General features: G+C 38.7%; 2 protein-coding genes across 2 annotated transcripts in view; one reads left to right on the top strand and one right to left on the bottom strand.

Moving 5' to 3' along the window:
* LOC125775614 (uncharacterized) overlaps positions 1-19,921 on the top strand; it is a 231,184-nt gene that overhangs the window by 115,726 nt on the left and 95,537 nt on the right. The window lies entirely within an intron of this gene.
* Positions 1,386-7,822, bottom strand: LOC125775352 (uncharacterized). The gene is made up of 4 exons (XM_049445847.1): positions 4,770-7,822; positions 4,512-4,698; positions 1,891-4,449; positions 1,386-1,733 (listed from the first exon to the last, which is right to left on the bottom strand). The coding sequence occupies exons 3-4, from the start codon at positions 3,071-3,073 to the stop codon at positions 1,600-1,602; spliced, it is 1,317 nt and encodes a 438-aa protein (XP_049301804.1). The 5' UTR covers positions 3,074-4,449; positions 4,512-4,698; positions 4,770-7,822; the 3' UTR covers positions 1,386-1,599.

Genomic DNA, 19,921 nt, shown 5'->3' on the forward strand with positions numbered 1-19,921 from the left:
TGCCTCAACAAAGTTCAAAATCAAAAATTGTCAGTCGTTTAATTGAAAATTATGTGGAGCAGATCAAATTTATTACTGGTAAGTACTTTAAATTGATGTACAGAGGGGCATGGAACTAACTTTCAAATTATTTCAAGACATATTCAGCGAAGATGAAGATTTGGTAGAGGATACCATTGACGAGGTGTATGATGGTTTGCTCATTACATTAAACTGTCGTAGAGGTGTAGAAAATATTGTTCCAAAGTCAATTCACGGGTGCGATGATATTTTAACTACAATGGATGACATTCGGTTCCGTCAAATGCTGCGTGTAGACCGAACTCAATTTACTCACTTATTGACTTATTGACGAAGTTTTTAAAAAATGTAGTGGGAAGCAATTCCCGATTGATATACAGCTAGCTTGTCTATATAGATTGGGCTCTTCAGGGCTCGATACGAAAAATTGCGTCAACTTTTGGGATTGGTAAACGGGGGAACGTTAACAAATATTACTCGCAGAGTATTCAATACATTTTTAAAACAACTCTAATTATATATATATTGGCCGGATAATACTGAGCGCTCTTTAATAGTACGAAAAACGTTCAACGAACTACCATTTTGTGTAGGTTACGTGGATGGCACTGAAATAAAACTCGCCGAATCCCCAATAAAAAATCATGAAGCGTTCTTTTCCAGAAATCATGTATAGGCAATTAAAGCTCAAATGGTTTGCGACTACAAGCTCAAAATTCGCGATGTTGTCGTTGGCTACAGTGGCTCTACTCACAATGCAAAAATATTTAAAAACTATTCACTAAACAAATATCAGCCAAGATTTTTTTCAGGACAGGAGTGGATTCCTGGAGACTCTGCTTACCCCCTCAGTAACATTATTATATCGCCTTTCAGAATCAACTCTCAACAATTTGAACTACATACCTAAAAGAAAAAATTCAACAAACAGCATAGCAAATACCGCGTAAGAATTGAACACTGTTTCGGCTTATTAAAAGAGCGATTTTGCAGGCTAAAAGAGCTCAGGACTCTACATATCATCACCTGAAATGCAAATTAACGTAACATCACTTTTCGTAGGCTTACAGGAGAAGCAAAAAACCATATAAAAAGAAAACTACTTGAGATTTTAAAACAAAATTTTCAAATCTGAATTAACATGAAACTATAAGTATATTTTAGAAAAAAAAAAATAAAAAAATTTAGCTAATTTTATAGTAGGTGTCTTACGTTATTTTCCATTTTCATTTCTGAATCAAAATAATGTATGATCAATCTAAATTTGTATAAAAAATTAAAAATGGAATATTAATACTTTTTTTTTAATTTTAAATAAAAACCGGTGCAAGTTTTCCATATTTCATGTTATTTTTATTATTAATGTGTACATAAGTACTAAAATAAATTAAAATATTTCAAGTAAAAATGAGGACAATGTTTAATAATTGTTTATTAAACAATTAATTATTCAAAACGTATATTATCATAAAAGTAATGACAGTCTGCTGGAATCAAGGCCTTTAGGTCCTGCAGATGTTGCCATTTCTTCTTGGTTATCGTTAACCTTTGCGGGTGCAAAAGATTAGGCTGCTGAATTTAAAAATTCCTGACAGTCCTTTGTGGAAGAAGCTGATACTCGTCCTTAAAACAGGTTTTGTAATATATGGATCCCGTTGTATCATATGCCAAAGCACGAATCATATTTACTGTGGGGTCTCCAACTTTATTACCTGAGAGAAAAAATAAATATTAAAATAACATAATTTACTTATTTTAAAAATCTATAAATATTTTAAATAAGTAAATAAAAATAGAATATAAAGTTTCGCGTAAAACTTGTGAAAGTTTTGTGCATGTACGTATGTAAATATATGTAAAATTGTTTACCTGGTCGAATAGATGAATACCGCTTTGGAAGATTTTCATAATCCAGAAAATAACTGTGTTGTAGGTGATGAACAACTAGTGGATATGGATTTTTTCGTGCGTCTTTCATTAGTTCAACTAGTTGGGAGGGCAAATTTATTTGTTTATTATTTATTTTGCGTTGTGTTAATGAGTGAGTAGAGTCACATTCCATTTGTGTATGCCCCACGACTAAATACTTATGATCAATGGTAATGTGGTTTTCTACACAAAACGATATTAAGGCATTGGATAATATTGCATTCCGATTTTGATAAAAGCAGCCATCAGAATATGAAATAAAGTGATGGATGTTTGGCATATTAAGTACTTCTTTCTTTATGTGCTTTATTATAATTGTTGCGAAAGTCGAAGCAACAAGACTGCCTTCAGTTTCATCCCAGACATAGTTGTCAGATTTATGAGTAATAACGTTATATATAGTAAAATTATGAACTTGAAGTTTCATTTTGTAATAAGATGAATTTGCCTTTGTCTGCGGAATAAGCTTTACCGCTTGCATGTCCATACATAATAAAGAGCATAAGCCCGCTTTAGCTCTTTCAATGTCATTATTTTTTTCTTCTCTCATTTTCTTTATATCTTTTCTGTGGATATCATATTGTTCCACTGAGATATTTTTTGATTCGAACGATATGCAAGTGTCACACATATCATTTCTTGGTTTAAAAATCGATAAATTATTTTTATTTAAAAATTTCATAAAATTTGGGAAGGATATAGGAGCGATACCATTTGCATTATGCGATTTACAGTCTCGAGAATAAACTTCATAGACATTTGCATACGATTTAAATTCTGATTGAAAATACAGTTTATTTGTGTACTGACGTCGGTAATGGGATTCTAGTTTCGGAATGCCTTCCAACCATTTAATTAAAAAATTTAATCTATCTTGATGGGTTTTTTCCCGTTTTGTGTTTCTTCGATTTTCCACTTGCAAAATTTTTTTATTTTCAGGACCCAATTGAGTGCTATAAAGTTCACTGGAACTCAACCAACTCCTTACCATAGTTTCCGAAATACCAAGGGTTGACAAAAACATTTTACTGCACACTTGATGACGTACTCTTTTATGATGCAAAAAATAGGATTTTGAATATGAACGTCGGGAGTTTTCCACATAAATCCGCTTTTGAAGCATGAACTTTAACACTGCTTATTACATAAACTTTCTTTTGGTCCCATGACATTTGCCAAAAATTTTCAAATATCTCCTTCCGCACATTTTCCGAATAAAGAGAACAATGCCGAGTTGAACTTTTTACACAATAATTAGATGTGCATGCTGCTTTTATTTCTCGTGCTTTCCTTTCGCAAATATTTCCTTTTGATAAGCTCTCATATTGTTTACCATACATTCGATTTTTTAAATTTTCTTCCCTTTTGTTAATTTTTTTAAAACCTTGCAAATTTTCTTTATTATTCTCAGCATCTTTAATTATGGAACACATCTTGTTATTTCACAACACTTTTCTTTTTTACCTGTTTTATAACTTTCAGTATAAAAACCATTTAAATTATATCACCAAAGCACATTGAACATAACTAATAGAAACAAACATAACAATAAATCAAGGCTAACTCCGTTATAAAAAAAAAACTCTGTTAGTTTTACATAAGTGATGATACGTTATTTTGTTTAAGGAAATCATGCACTTGTTGATACGTTTTTTTGAATTTTTAATAAAACTTGGGTATTTTGGACCGCAGAAGCCTAAAATTTTTAACACTTATGTAATATGATGTGGTGAATCGTAATCAATAAAAAAACCAATTTCGAATTTTTTGATGTTACGTTAATTTGCATTTCAGGTGACGATATATACTACTTGATATTAGTGAAAATAAGAATTTCAACGAGAGTAAAAATGAAGACATTTATGAAGAAGAAGTGGAAGAAACGATCTCAAATAGCTTTGAATTAAAAAGACAATCGTTATATCATTTTATGTTTCCAAAAACTGTTTTATTAAATTAAAAATTATAATTAAATCAAAAATTCATTTTTCATTTATATATATAAATATATATATACATATATATAATGTTGTATATACAAAACATATGAAATTGTTATATATTATATTTGTACTTTAGTTCAATCATTGCCAGTCTTTCTTTTTGCTCTAACTCCAATTTTTTTATTTCAAAATCTTTATTTAACTCTTCTCTGTCCAATTCTAGCTTTAACTTTTCCAAATTTACCTTTTTTCAATTCCTATTCGTTGCCCAAAAAACTGTTCTCTTTTCTTTTGTATATCTTTAAGTTCACTAAGAATATTCTTTGGAGCACGTTTTTTCACTTTTTCGAGGAACCACGGAGTGGTAGGAGGAGCTGTTTCTACCTCTGCTCCTACTATACCTTGCAATTTCATCTACTTTTTTCCATTTTTGAAATTTTGTTGGAAAGGATGTCTTGAACTTCGGCTTGCCTTTCCTGAGCATAAGGTCCTCCTCCTGTAGCAACAGTTTCACGTCGGTTTGTCGCTATTTTTTTTTTTAGTTTTAGTTTATAATCTAACCAAACCTCAATGCTACACATAAGTAACTTCAACCAAACAAATTAATTAAATTTTTACCTTATTACACTCGCGTCCGTTTCGCAATTGTGGACCAATGGCATTGAGTTCGGCAGCGAACAGGTCCCATTGCTCTGCCCTGCTTTTCTTCGTCGATCCAAAATTCCCCATTCCTCTGGCGACGTCCGGATTATTTTCCATTAACGCAACCAATTTTTGGAATTGTTGCGTTGTTGTACGTTTTGTTCTAGAAGTATCGTTTTGTTAAATATAATTAAATAATTACAATTGTTCAAATAACGATCAAAATTTACTTACGTCTTTTCCAATTCAAATAGCGAATAAAAAATGCATTCGTCAAATTTTGAATGACGTTTTTTCGCCAGTGGCAATACCAGAAATTTATTTTCGCCACTCGTTCGCCATTTTCTGGCGAATTCGTTAGAGATTCGCAACTTACAATTCGCCACGGCGAAACTCGCCAAAATTTTCATTCGCTTCGCAAGTGACAATACCCGCCAAAATGTAGATATCCTCTTTTGAAAAGACACTCCTCATTAGCTTGAAGCAAGCTTGAAAAAGTAGAACGTACAAGACCACTATTATTTAGGCTGGTATTGTCACCAGCGAAGCGAATGAAATTCTAGGCGAATTTCGCTATTTCGAATTGCGAGTAAAGAGCGCATAGTTAATTCCACAGTATATACAGTAGATAACCTTTTCGTGGTAGCTTTCTGAGGGGTGAACAGCGGCCATCTTGGATTTTCAGTGGTAGCAACGCAGTGCTGTATAAATTGAGGTAGTAAATACTTAGCAAATTTATTCTATTAAATAACAAAACTATAATGACATATATTTACTAATATGTGATTTAAACGTCATAGTGTGTCATGTTTCGTCCATAAAAATATCATTTACTGATAGTCAGATATTCTTTATGTAGTGAGTTCTTGTTAATAAAAAGCAGCCCTGTTTTTAGATTTCTCGGTGGTGAGTTTTCTTCTGAATGTATTTGTTTACATTTGACCGACAGAAAACATAAAAGGTGCAGCTTTCCATATTCGAACATTTAAAATAAATCAAAACAAAGTTTAGTTTGTATAAAGTTACTAAATATTTTATTTAAAGTTTAATAATTGGAGTGAACATAGGTTTTATACAATAGGAAATGTCCGTGGAACCAGACATCGCCAAATTTTTTTAATGCACATTTTTATGTATGCATAAGAACTAATACGCATTAAGGGGCTATGCCAGTGTGACACTTTCAAAAAATCGTTTTTTTTCATTTTTTTTTTGATAGTTTAAACGACGTTTTCAAAATTGCTGACATCAGAAGTCAACGAGATATTGACCAATCGACTTCAAATTGAAACTGAGTATTCTATAGTATATTATTTACTATACAATGACCTATGATCTTTTTGATTGGTTGAAAATTGTCAATTTGCCATTAAAAAACGACAATTGTTTACCTAAAAAAGACATTTTTTTCGGAACCTCCGAAGACAGCACATAACTTCGTTATTATTCAATATTTTTGTAAAAAAAGGAACTTAAAATATAGCCGAAAATATATCTTATTAAGTCCAAAGAACTTCGAAATATTCGACTGAGTACTTTCTTTAAAAAATCACGAAATTCGTCTAATTTTCCATGGGTAGCACTGGTATAGCCCCTTAAATATTTGATGAATGTACATATATACGCATATATATAAAAATTTACCCAAGTATCAATAAAATACCTAACACATATTCCAAAATAAATTCATACCTTGCTTCAGCTGCCGCACATCCACCCACACAAGATTTCGGCATTCTTCTGTTACACAACACCCTAAGATTTCTTAGAGGTGAGTATATGTATGTATGTAAACAAAGCAAAGGTTGTCTACTGTATATACTGAGGTTAATTCGCCACGAAGTGGCGAAAGAACTAGCGAAAATGAATATTTGGTATTTCCACTCAGTGATCTGCAGTGAGTGAGTTAAACACAACTTTGAGCCACTTGCGAAAAATTGAGTATGAAGCAAGCAAATTATTCACGCAATGAGTATAAGTGTGAATACTGCTCACTTACAATTATGAGAGAGAGAGTTTTGGCTTGTGAGCTGCTTATGAGCTCACAATACTTATGAATCTTTGCTTAGGATTCTCTGACATTCATGAATATGTTGGGTTATCGTTATTTACTTCCATATTTTACACTGATTGTATATGGCGAGTATACTTGCCCACGCCACAGTCAACTTGAGAATGCCGCCAACATTCTTAGCATACCGAGAATGCCATTCAGAAAATGTTGCACGAACATACTTGTGTCTTTGTCTTCCGCAGTGGCTCAAGCATAGAGCGCTATTACATGAAGCAACTTTTGTTGCTAATTCTCGGGCGATTCTCTTTTGCTGTCGTCCATTACCTTCACACGAGCAACTTGTGTTGCGCAACTCTGTTCGAGTTTTTTTCTCATTCTCTTTCACCTTACTTTAACCCATTGTCTACTCTTTACTTTAACCCATTGTCGTTTCTTTTTTCTTATAGATATTTGTTCCACTCTATCACATATATTAATCAGTTCTGTCAATTAAGAAATACATTTTATTTATAATTCAAAATTAAAACAAAGATTATATGACAGACTTTCACATATATCACCCTTTTCACTATCGTCTGAATCAATTTGTATGGCTTTCTCCATTTTCTAAAATATTTATATTATATTATGTATATCTGTATACATATTTGCAAATTATTTGCCAAAAGATGATATTAAATTTTTTAAATATATTCAAAATATTAATTTCAAAAAAAAATACACTCAAATGCAACTATGTACTACGAAAGAAAGAACACGAATGCCGAAAAACGTCGCAGCGAACTGCTACGAATGAGAACACAAAGCGAGTTGCTGAACACTGGAAACTCGGCGCGATTCTCCTCTCCTCGTCGCCCCCTCGCCTATAAACCAAGAGTTGCCGAGACAAAAGTTGCTGCGTGTAATAAGCGAGATACACGCACAACAGTCGTAGTGCGTATCTTTCTTTCAAACCTTTAATCTCACGCAACGTCTTTTTCTCATATTCGCATCGAACTATTCTGACCATCTGGCGAATAGATGGAATAAAGCGTACCAACAAACGACCATTAGAATACAGAAATGAGAATTGTCATGTGGCACATGTGTTTGATTTGAGTCTTTTACACTGGTTACCATAAGTTAAGATCCGACAAATACAAAACACTTGTGAATATACGAAGAAGCTCAATTGTGCGCAAGCCACTTGAGCCGTAACGCTATGAACCAAAGGCTAAGAAATCCATTACGAAATTAGTAAGAGTTACTATTATATTATTGTATAACAACAAGGATTTTGTAACTGGTTCTAATAATGACTAGATATAATGAAATAAAAAACTGGATTTTCATATTTTGTGTTAATTTTCTCTATTATTAAAAAAAATCACATATGTATATGTACATACTTACATTATTATGTTATCACTTATAATATTACATTTTATTTTATAAAATGATAATTCAGTTCCTTTCAATGGAATTAAAATTAAAAATAAAAATCACGTCAGTTTAATGGTATAAAAATTAAATGAATTATTAACAAAATAACACATTTCAGTTAATTTCGGTAAAAAATAAAAATACTAAGCATAACATTTACTTCAAGATTTATGTACATATGTACATAAGATTCAACTCCAAAGATACAAGTATATACTATAAGTATAGCTTCTAAATTTATGTATATTAAGATTGAGGTATTGCACAAAATTACTTTTCAATATCATTGTATATTTTTGTTTTTTAAGTTTCTAAGGTCTTGTTGTCATATTAGTTAGTTTATATTATCTACGGTTTTGGGTGCAAGTCCATTTCTTTTATCAATTAAAAATTGAAGGAAGTACAAAACATATTGACACAAAACCCACCCACATTTCTTGTATATATGTATCTCTTAGTAATTTTACTATGTTTTACTGTGATTTATTGTGCTATTTTAAAAGAAAACTGAATAAAAGGATAAGAAATAAAGAATTTTCAGTTTTGTAGTTTTTACGAAGTCACTAGACTCACTCGTTCCTTTTAAAACCCCTCCGCGTAGGTATAAACTTCAGGGACTCATCTACCTAAGCTCTTCACTTTCTAGAATGTAAGATAAAGCTTCCATCTTCTTCTTCTTCTTAATTGGCGTAGACACCGCTTATGCGATTATAGCCGAGTTCACAACAGCGCGCCAGTCGTTTCTTCTTTTCGCTACGTGGCGCCAATTGGATATTCCAAGCGAAGCCAGGTCCTTCTCCACTTGGTCCTTCCAACGGAGTGGAGGTCTTCCTCTTCCTCTGCTTCCCGCGGCGGGTACTGCGTCGAATACTTTCAGAGCTGGAGTGTTTTCGTCCATCCGGACAACATGACCTAGCCAGCGTAGCCGCTGTCTTTTAATTCGCTGGACTATGTCAATGTCGTCGTATATCTCGTACAGCTCATCGTTCCATCGGATGCGGTATTCGCCGTGGCCAACGCGCAAAGGACCATAAATCTTCCGCAGAAATTTTCTCTCGAAAACTCGCAACGTCGACTCATCTGTTGTTGACATCGTCCAGGCCTCTGCACCATATAGCAGGACGGGAATTATGAGTGACTTATAGAATTTGTTTTTTGTTTGTCGAGAGAGGACTTTGCTTCTCAATTGCCTACTTAGTCCGAAGTAGCACCTGTTGGCAAGAGTTATCCTGCGTTGGATTTCTAGGCTGACATTGTTGGTGGTGTTTACGCTGGTTCCAAGATAGACGAAATTATCTACAACTTCAAAGTTATGAGTGTCAACAGTGACGTGAGTGCCAAGTCGCGAGTGCGACGACTGTTTGTTTGATGACAGGAGATATTTCGTCTTGCCCTCGTTCACTGCCAGACCCATTTCTTTTGCTTCCTTGTCCAGTCTGGAGAAAGCAGAACTAACGGCGCGGGTGTTGAGGCCGATGATATCAATATCATCGGCATACGCCAGCAGTTGTACACTCTTATAGAAGATGGTACCTTCTCTGTTGAGTTCTGCAGCCCGAACTATTTTCTCCAGAAGCAGGTTGAAAAAGTCGCACGATAGGGAATCACCTTGTCTGAAACCTCGTTTGGTATCGAACGGCTCGGAGAGGTCCTTCCCGATCCTGACGGAGCTTTTCGTGTTGCTCAACGTCAGTTTACACAGCCGTATTAGTTTTGCGGGGATACCAAATTCAGACATCGCGGCATAAAGGCAGCTCCTTTTCGTGCCGTCGAAAGCAGCTTTGAAATCGACGAATAGGTGGTGAGTGTCGATTCTCCTTTCACGGCTCTTTTCCAAGATTTGGCGCATGGTGAATATCTGGTCGGTTGTTGATTTACCAGGTCTGAAGCCACACTGGAGGATGGAGTCATGTGTAGAAGTTCACGCAAGTGAGGAAAGTTCTCTGATCGCCATTCACTTGGGAGTGGCCAGAAACGATTCTTTTACATATGACTCAAGCAGCTCACGACTTCCGGTCTTTGACCAAGTATCCTCTGGGTAGCCTAAGAACATCCGTTTGAAGGCGAGCTAAAGTGAGAAGGCGAAATATCCCCTACTTAGGAATGTGCGCTGGGTTTGGGACCCGCCACGTAAAAAAACACCCCCAAGGAAAAAGCAAACACAACCTCGGATGAGAGACCCCCCTTTTGATGACGACCATGGCAAACGAAATAAGGACTATGATTTGAGGGCATGCACCTGGAATGTCCGGTCCCTTAATTGGGAAGGTGCCGCTGCCCAGCTGGTAGATGTCCTCGTAAAGATAAAGGCTGACATCACCGCCGTCCAAGAAATGCGATGGACGGGACAAGGACAGAGACGAGTAGGTCCTTGTGACATTTACTACAGTGGCCATATAAAGGAGCGCAAGTTTGGTGTTGGATTCGTGGTGGGAGAGAGACTCCGTCGCCAAGTACTATCATTCACTCCGGAGAATGAACGTCTAGCCAAAATCCGCATCAAAGCGAGGTTCTTCAACATATCGCTTATTTGCGCCCACGCCCCGACGGATGAGAAGGACGATGTGTCCAAAGATGCTTTTTATGAGTGCTTGGAGCGCACTTATGAGAGATGCCCCCGCCACGATGTCAAAATCGTGCTTGGCGACTTCAACGCCAGGGTGGGCAAAGAAGGTATCTTTGGCACTACGGTCGGTAAATTCAGCCTCCACGAGGAAACATCCCCAAATGGGTTGAGGCTGATCGACTTCGCCGGGGCCCGAAATATGGTTATCTGTAGTACTAGATTCCAGCATAAGAAGATACATCAAGCTACCTGGCTGTCTCCGGATCGAAAAACCACCAACCAGATCGATCATGTTGTGATAGACGGAAGACACGTCTCCAGTGTTTTAGATGTGCGTGCGCTCCGAGGTCCTAACATCGACTCGGACCACTATCTTGTTGCAGCCAAGATTCGCACCCGCCTCTGTGCACCAAAAAACGCACGCCAACAAACACAAGGAAGGTTCGACGTCGAGAAGCTGCAATCACAACAGACAGCCGAACGATTTTCCACTCGGCTTGCACTCCTGCTCTCTGAGAGCACTCGTCAACAACTCGGTATAAGGGAACTGTGGGACGGCATTTCAAACTCCTTACGTACAGCTGCAACCGAAACCATTGGATTTCGGAAAGTGCAAAAGAACAGCTGGTACGACGAGGAGTGCCGTATCGCAGCGGAGAGAAAACAGGCTGCCTACCTCGCAACGTTACGATCGACCACAACACGTGCGGGATGGGATAGATACTGAGAGTTGAAGAGGGAAGCGAGACGCATTTGCAGACAGAAGAAGAAAGAGGCCGAAATGCGTGAGTACGAACAGCTGGATAAGCTGGCCGACAGGGGTAATGCTCGAAAATTCTACGAAAAAATGCGGCGGCTTACAGAAGGTTTCATGACCGGAGCATACTCCTGTAGAACCCCCAAAGGTGATCTAGCCACCGATGCCCAGAGCATACTTAGATTATGGAGGGAACACTTCTCCAGCCTGCTGAATGGCAGTGAACACATAGCACCAGGAGAAGGCGAACCCGATTCCCCAATCGATGACGATGGAGCAGACGTTCCATTGCCCGGCCATGACGAAGTTCGAATAGCAGTTGCCCGCCTGAAGAACAACAAAGCGGCAGGGGCCGACGGATTGCCGGCCGAGCTATTCAAACACGGCGGCGAAGAACTGATAAGGAGCATGCATCAGCTTCTTTGTAAAATATGGTCGGACGAAAGCATGCCCAACGATTGGAATCTAAGTGTGCTCTGCCCAATCCATAAAAAAGGAGACCCCACAATCTGCGCCAACTACCGTGGGATTAGCCTCCTCAACATCGCATATAAGGTTCTGTCGAGCGTATTGTGTGAAAGATTAAAGCCCACTGTCAACAAGCTGATTGGACCTTATCAGTGTGGCTTCAGACCTGGTAAATCAACAACCGACCAGATATTCACCATGCGCCAAATCTTGGAAAAGACCCGTGAAAGGAGAATCGACACTCACCACCTATTCGTCGATTTCAAAGCTGCTTTCGACAGCACGAAAAGGAGCTGCCTTTATGCCGCGATGTCTGAATTTGGTATCCCCGCAAAACTATTACGGCTGTGTAAACTGACGTTGAGCAACACGAAAAGCTCCGTCAGGATCGGGAAGGACCTCTCCGAGCCGTTCGATACCAAACGAGGTTTCAGACAAGGCGACTCCCTATCGTGCGACTTTTTCAATCTGCTGCTGGAAATTATTAGAGCTGCAGAACTGAATCGAGCAGGTACAATCTTTTATAAGAGTGTACAGCTGCTGGCGTATGCCGATGATATTGATATCATCGGTCTCAACACCCGCGCCGTTAGTTCTGCTTTCTCCAGACTGAACAAGGAAGCAACGCAAATGGGTCTGGCAGTGAACGAGGGCAAGACGAAATATCTCCTGTCATCAAACAAACAGTCGTCGCACTCGCGACTTGGCACTCACGTCACTGTTGACAGTCATAACTTTGAAGTTGTAGATAATTTCGTCTATTTAGGAACCAGCATTAACACCACCAACAATGTCAGCCTAGAAATCCAACGCAGGATTACTCTTGCCAACAGGTGCTACTTCGGACTGAGTAGGCAATTGAAAAGTAAAGTCCTCTCTCGACGAACAAAAACCAAACTCCATAAGTCGCTCATAATTCCCGTCCTGCTATATGGTGCAGAGGCTTGGACAATGACAACAACCGATGAGTCGACGTTGCGAGTTTTCGAGAGAAAAGTTCTGCGGAAGATTTATGGTCCTTTGCGCGTTGGCCACGGCGAATACCGCATCCGATGGAACGATGAGCTGTCCGAGATATACGACGACATCGACATAGTTCAGCGAATTAAAAGACAGCGGCTACGCTGGCTAGGTCATGTTGTCCGGATGGATGAAAACACTCCAGCTCTGAAAGTATTCGACGCAGTACCCGCCGCGGGAAGCAGAGGAAGAGGAAGACCTCCACTCCGGTGGAAGGACCAAGTGGAGAAAGACCTGGCCTCGCTTGGAATATCCAATTGGCGCCACGTAGCGAAAAGAAGAAACGATTGGCGCGCTGTTGTTGACTCGGCTATAATCGCGTAAGCGGTGTCTACGCCAGTGAAGAAGAAGAAGAAGAAGAAGCCACACTGATAAGGTCCAATCAGTTTGTTGACGGTGGGCTTTAATCTTTCACACAATACGCTCGACAGAACCTTATATGCGATATTGAGGAGGCTTATCCCACGGTAGTTGGCGCAGATTGTGGGGTCTCCTTTTTTTTGGATTGGGCATAGCACACTTAAATTCCAATCGTTGGGCATGCTTTCGTCCGACCATATTTTACAAAGAAGTTGATGCATGCTCCTTATCAGTTCTTCGCCGCCGTGTTTGAATAGCTCGGCCGGCAATCCATCGGCCCCTGCCGTTTTGTTGTTTTTCAGGCGGGCAATTGCTATTCGAACTTCTTCATGACCGGGTAATGGAACGTCTGCTCCATCGTCATAGATTGGGGAATCGGGTTCGCCTTCTCCCGGTGTTGTGCTATCACTGCCATTCAGCAGGTTAGAGAAGTGTTCCCTCCATAATTTAAGTATGCTCTGGGCATCGGTAACTAGATCACCTTGGGGGGTTCTACAGGAGTATGCTCCGGTCATGAAACCTTCTGTAAGCCGCCGTATCTTTTCGTAGAATTTTCGAGCATTACCCCTGTCGGCCAGCTTATCCAGCTGTTCGTACTCACGCATTTCGGCCTCTTTCTTCTTCTGTTTGCAAATGCGTCTCGCTTCCCTCTTCAACTCTCGGTATCTATCCCATCCCGCACGTGTTGTGGTCGATCGTAACGTTGCGAGGTAGGCAGCCTGTTTTCTCTCCGCTGCGACACGGCACTCCTCGTCGTACTAGCTGTTCTTTTGCACTTTCCGAAAACCAATGGTTTCGGTTGCAGCTGTACGTAAGGAGTTTGAAATGCTGTCCCACAGTTCCCTTATACCGAGTTGTTGACGAGTGCTCTCAGAGAGCAGGACTGCAAGCCGACTGGAAAATCGTTCGGCTGTCTGTTGTGATTGCAGCTTCTCGACGTCGAACCTTCCTTGTGTTTGTTGGCGTGCGTTTTTTGCTGCACAGAGGCGGGTGCGAATTTTGGCTGCAACAATATAGTGGTCCGAGTCGATGTTAGGACCTCGGAGCGCACGCACATCTAAAACACTGGAGACGTGTCTTCCGTCTGTCACAACATGATCGATCTGGTTGGTAGTTTTTCGATCCGGAGACAGCCAGGTAGCTTGATGAATCTTCTTATGCTGGAATCTAGTACTACAGATAACCATATTTCGGGCCCCGGCGAAGTCGATCAGCCTCAACCCATTTGGGGATGTTTCGTCGTGGAGGCTGAATTTACCGACCGTAGTACCAAAGATACCTTCTTTGCCCACCCTGGCGTTGAAGTCGCCAAGCACGATTTTTACATCGTGACGGGGCATCTCTCATAAGTGCGCTCCAAGCACTCATAAAAAGCATCTTTGGTCACATCGTCCTTCTCATCCGTCGGGGCGTGGGCGCAAATCAGCGATATGTTGAAGAACCTCGCTTTGATGCGGATTTTGGCTAGACGTTCATTCACCGCAGTGAATGATAGTACTCGGCGACGGAGTCTCTCTCCCACCACGAATCCCACACCAAACCTGCGCTCCTTTATATGGCCACTGTAGTAAATGTCACAAGGACCTACTCGTCTCTGTCCTTGTCTCGTCCATCGCATTTCTTGGACGGCGGTGATGTCAGCCTTTGTTTTCACGAGGACATCAACCAGCTGGGCAGTGGCACCTTCCCAGTTAAGGGACCGGACATTCCAGGTGCATGCCCTCAATTCGTAGTCCTTATTTCGTTTGCCATGGTCGTCATCAAAAGGGGGGTCTCTCATCCGAGGCTGGTTCTGACTATTCACTGGGGGTGTTTTTTTATGTGGCGGGTCCCAAACCCAGCGCACAACCCTATGCAGGGGATGCTTCGCCTTCTCACGTTAGCTCGCCTTCAAACGGATGTTCTTAGGCTACCCAGAGGATACTTGGTCAAAGACCAGAAGTCGTGAGCTGCTTGAGTCACATGTAAAAGAATCGTTTCTGGCCACTCCCAAGTGAATGGCAATCAGAGAACTTTCCTCACTTGCGTGAACTTCTACACATGACTCCATCCTCCTGGTTTAAGAAATAATTGAATAAAAGGATAATAAACAAACAAGTTTCAGTTTTTTAGTCACTACAATCGCTCGTTTCGTTCCTTTTAAGCCCCTCCGCGTAGGTATAAAATACATTTTGAATACGCACGCAATTTGTGAATGTAGTCATGGATAAACAGTGAGTCACTTATTAGTAGAGATGAGCGATATTGCGATTTTTAAATCACTGTGATTTCAGTGATTGCTAATTTTAAATCACTGCGATTTTATATTGCTATTGCGATCGCAACTAAGTCGACGTTAAAACGGAGACTTTTTGTTGTTGTTGTTGTTGTAGCGGCAGATTCTGCCGATTTGACAGTGTTTGGCCGAATACAAGTCCGGGTCCCGTCCAGTTACGTACACCCGACTGTCGTGGGAACGACTGAACCCTTTGTCGTTATTGGCGGTAAATTCTCTTTTGGTTCCTGTAATTCGAGTCAAGTTTTTACGCCTTTCTTTTCACTACATTTTCGAGAATGTTGGAGCGGTTCGGCTACCTGACACTGACACCTGACACCAGAGCGTATTGCATAGTTCATTTGTATGCTGGTATGATGGTTTCAAACATTTCTTAGAAGGAATTACCATTAGTGTGGTTGATAATTTGTTTGTTTAGAATACCCGCTTTTAATATTTTCAAGACCAAATAATTAACGCGAGTTTCCTAATCTTTGGGAAAATATTAAAAACCCGTAATTTTTTTATTCCATATTTTTTCTGAAATTAATTAGTTACAATTCTTGTTTTCAACACAAAAAGCTTTCAAATTTGGTTTTAACAATAAGTAAAATTAAAAATTTTATTAAAACAAATTAAAATATTCCATTTTGATTATATTTCATCTTCACTTCTTTTCCTTGATACATTTTCTGCCATTATTAAAAATTACAAGAACGTTACACTCAAAATTTCAAACCGCTATGACGAAAAATAGCATATGCGATATATATAATACCCTGAAGAAAGTTGTTACTTTTCTGCTATTTGCTATTGTGATCGTAATTCACAGGTTCGAACTGCGATCACAGTTTCGAACTGCGATCGCTATTCACTGGTTCGAACTGCGATCGCAATTCACTGGTTCGAACTGCGATCACAGGTTCGAACTGCGATCGCAATCGCAGTTCATAGAAGCGAACTGCTATTTATAAAAAGTGATCGCAGTTGCGATTTGTGATTTTTCAATCACAGTGAAAAAATCACCGGTAGTGAAATATCGCTCATCACTACTTGTTTAAGAGTGTTGGTTGCATATGCAAACGGGAGTACAAACCACTTTTATGATCGCCAAAGAAAACACCAACTTATTTAGAATGCACAATCGTTTTAATTTAATGTTTATTTAATATATGTATGTACAAATGTTTTTTATAAAAGTAAACGTTTTTAATGTTATTAAAATGCGGATGCCAACCGAATTGGGTGCCCAAAGAATTTATCGCGCAGGCTCGTCGTCGTATCACGTCACAGGATCGATGTACCACGAAGTAAATAAATGGAAGTTGGTGTCGACGTGACCCTACGTGGAAATATCAAAACCGAAAGTTGAATGCTAATGCAGGATTGATCCGATTTATTGTGCGAGATTTTATTGCAGCGCGAGATCGGTGAACGTATGTTGATATGCGAACTGTATGTAACGAAGTGTGTCCGCCCTTTTTTGTCCATCCTTTTGCGGAGTGGGTTGGTTTACAGATGTGGTGAGTTCTGTTTTAGTGTCATCTGCTGTGGTGAACTGAGCTGTTTTATTAAGGCGCGCCAGTTTTTCCGGGTAGAGTGGGCGGATGCTTAACTCATTTAAACACTACTTATTAGTGAATATATTCATGAGCCTTTCAACTCATCTAATGGTATGCAACGAATAGCTCAAACAATTGTATACAGAGAAGCAAGCCAAGCCAAGTGTGAGCGATAAGTGATTGTGAGACATATTCACACTCATTATTACACAAGCAAACCATGTGATTGTGAGAAGATAATATTTTTAGTGAGAGCAAGTGTAAGTGAACATTGGGGTGATTCATGAATATGAGAGTGTATTCATAAGCCAAGTATTCACTGCAGATCACTTTCCACTTGCGAATTTATAAAATTCGTTTCGCCTCAACTGTCAAAATTTGGCGAACGTTTTTTCGACTCGAGAGTGTAATTAAAAATGGAGAAAACGTTAGTAAAATTTTGAAAATTTATTTATTGTATTTAATTCATTACAAATTTAATTATTTTTAGAATAAAACGAACTACTCAGAAGCAATTTGAGGTAATGGTGAAGTTGCTGGAAAGAAATCCTGAGTTAGCCAGAGGAATGACGCCGTTTGGTTCCACAAAAAAAAAAAGTGAGTGTGCTTATGACCGCACGACTGAAGTAAAACTTCTTTCTCTCTATCTTTATGTATATATATGAATGTGTGTGTGCAATATATACATGTATGCACATATACATATATTAATTTCTTACAAATATTTAAATTTATTTTATGTTTTCATTAGTAAATTAATATTTTTGCATAGATCTTTTATTTTTTTTTCATTGTTTTATTCGTTATTTTCATTATTGGGTACATCAGTAATTACTGTGGTTGGTTGTAAAACCGAGACAATAGGCTTATGATACGAGAAATACGATACATATATTTTAGAATTAAAATTAGACAGAAATCTAGAAAAAACTGCATCGATTGTTGTTCCATGTCTTGTAGTTGGCTCATTACGGTCATTATTCATTTGTAATTTTAATTTATCTCGTAGAAAGTTTATCAAAAGTTGTTCATTTTCGGATGCGAAATTGATATTGAAATCTCCTGCTAAGATTAGTGGCAACGTATGATAGTTTTCTCCTAGTTCTTCAGAACCTACTCGACCATAAATCATAAGTCTTCTGTATATAAACTTTATGATATTATTAACTGTGTTATTGGGCGAAATGTAAACAACTACCATTATGATGTTTGTTCCATCGTCCAAAACACAGTGAACAGCACATATATGGCGACAGAATCTATAACAGCGCAGACACAGATCGGAAGTTTTAAACAAATATTCAGTTGCGTTGATTACTTTGCAAGTAATATAAGTGCATATGTATGTAAATGTAGTGTGTGTGCGTTAATAATATAAATTCTGATTCAAGGAAAAAGTGAGTTTTGCAGTTCTCTGATACATACCACGAACTGCAAAACTCACTTTTTCCTTGAATCAGCTCATACGCAAAAGTTTCTATTTAAGTCCAATCATCGCATTTTCTTTGTCCCATCGAAAGACGAACTTATATACAAAGTGTTCACAAACATCATTACTAACCACAAAAGTAATGAATGCTTGAGTGAGTGAGCATTTTTAGCGGCTAAGAGTAAAGATGTAGAAGACCTAAACTAAGATTTCAGAATAAACTCAAAGGAAAATTCGAAGGTGAGTAGGTTATGATTCGTAGTATCCCGATGATCCCAACCAATATTACATTTGAGTCTAAAACACTTCAACAAATAATTGCTTTTTATTTCATGAAACCCCTAAATAATAAAGAATCATTAAAATACTTAAATAATTTAATTTTTATTTCCTAAAAAAAGGACTTAAAAAAATTCAAAACCTTCTTATTTGTTTCATCTAAGGCTAAACAGAGCTCGCGGGTCCTCTAGTATGTAAATAAAAAACTTAAAGAAACAATACAACTCATATCAAAATATATCTTTATGATTAACGTCTTAAATAGCTCCGCTCCATCCCCATGCGATCTCACCCTTACTTTCAAGCAAGCCCACATGCACAGTAGGGTGGGTCGATTCCGGAATTTTTTCGATTCGGTATTTCTAATAGTGCGGAAAAGTTGCCTTAGTACTTCCTGATTCCAATGCAACTTTTTGTTTTGAGATCGGATTGCATCTTCAACCCGAACCTCGGCCTTGAAATTTCGGAAATTCGCCTAAAATCGTGAAATTGTCTACCTAGCACCTGAAATACGCATTTCATGGCAAAATGTATAAAACAAAAGTTATTTGTCACGTCATTTGCTACCGAAATGGTATATGTGATCATGGCCGTAGGACGAACCGTTCCCGAGATACGAGCGAAAAGGCGGCGCGCCACAGCGCAAGGTCAAAATTGTTGCAGCTCTCAGGTAACCTGTATTAGTCACCCAGAACCCACCGCGTGGAGGTAGCTGCTCTTCGGGTTCCTCCCAAGCCCAACCCAACCAACCAACCATATGTCAGGCTTGTTTTAGTCTGAATCTGTGTCAAATTTATTGATAAAATCAGATTTTGTACTAAACTTTGGCACTTGTTGCCAGTGTAGAGCGTATAAAAAGATCACGAGATTGGGGGCCAATAACTTTAGAAGATGCCTCTGTCACCAGTTTGACGATTCTCTCTACTGCCACGGTGTGAGAGGGGAATTCACTAAATTTCCATACCTCTGCAGTGTCTCCCGACAGCCCTTTTACGAGTTCTTCGTTAGAAACTGAACAAAGAACTGGTGGAACAGTCAAGGTAATAGTCTTCCAGTTAATCATATCGTTTAAGTATTAGCTTTGAAATTCAGCTTTGGCACTTTATTACATCTAACTCTTCCATTTATGGTGTCAGACTCTGCTTCTCTGGCTGCCAGAAGACGGTCAAGGGCCAACTTTCTGACTTCTATCTATATACTAAGCAGAATGTTTTCTGGAAGAGCAAAGAAAGCATTCTGTTGAATGGATGAATCG

The sequence above is a fragment of the Bactrocera dorsalis genome, chromosome 1, assembly GCF_023373825.1.
Source record: "Bactrocera dorsalis isolate Fly_Bdor chromosome 1, ASM2337382v1, whole genome shotgun sequence".
Classification (NCBI taxonomy): domain Eukaryota; kingdom Metazoa; phylum Arthropoda; class Insecta; order Diptera; family Tephritidae; genus Bactrocera; species Bactrocera dorsalis.

Bases quoted from the DNA above. Each gene is read 5' to 3' on its own strand.
- LOC125775352 (XM_049445847.1), bottom strand. From the start codon at position 3,073: ATGCTTCAAAAGCGGATTTATGTGGAAAACTCCCGACGTTCATATTCA. The intron at 1,734-1,890 runs GTAAACAATTTT...TTTTTCTCTCAG, and splicing joins GTATTCATCTATTCGACCAG to GTAATAAAGTTGGAGACCCC.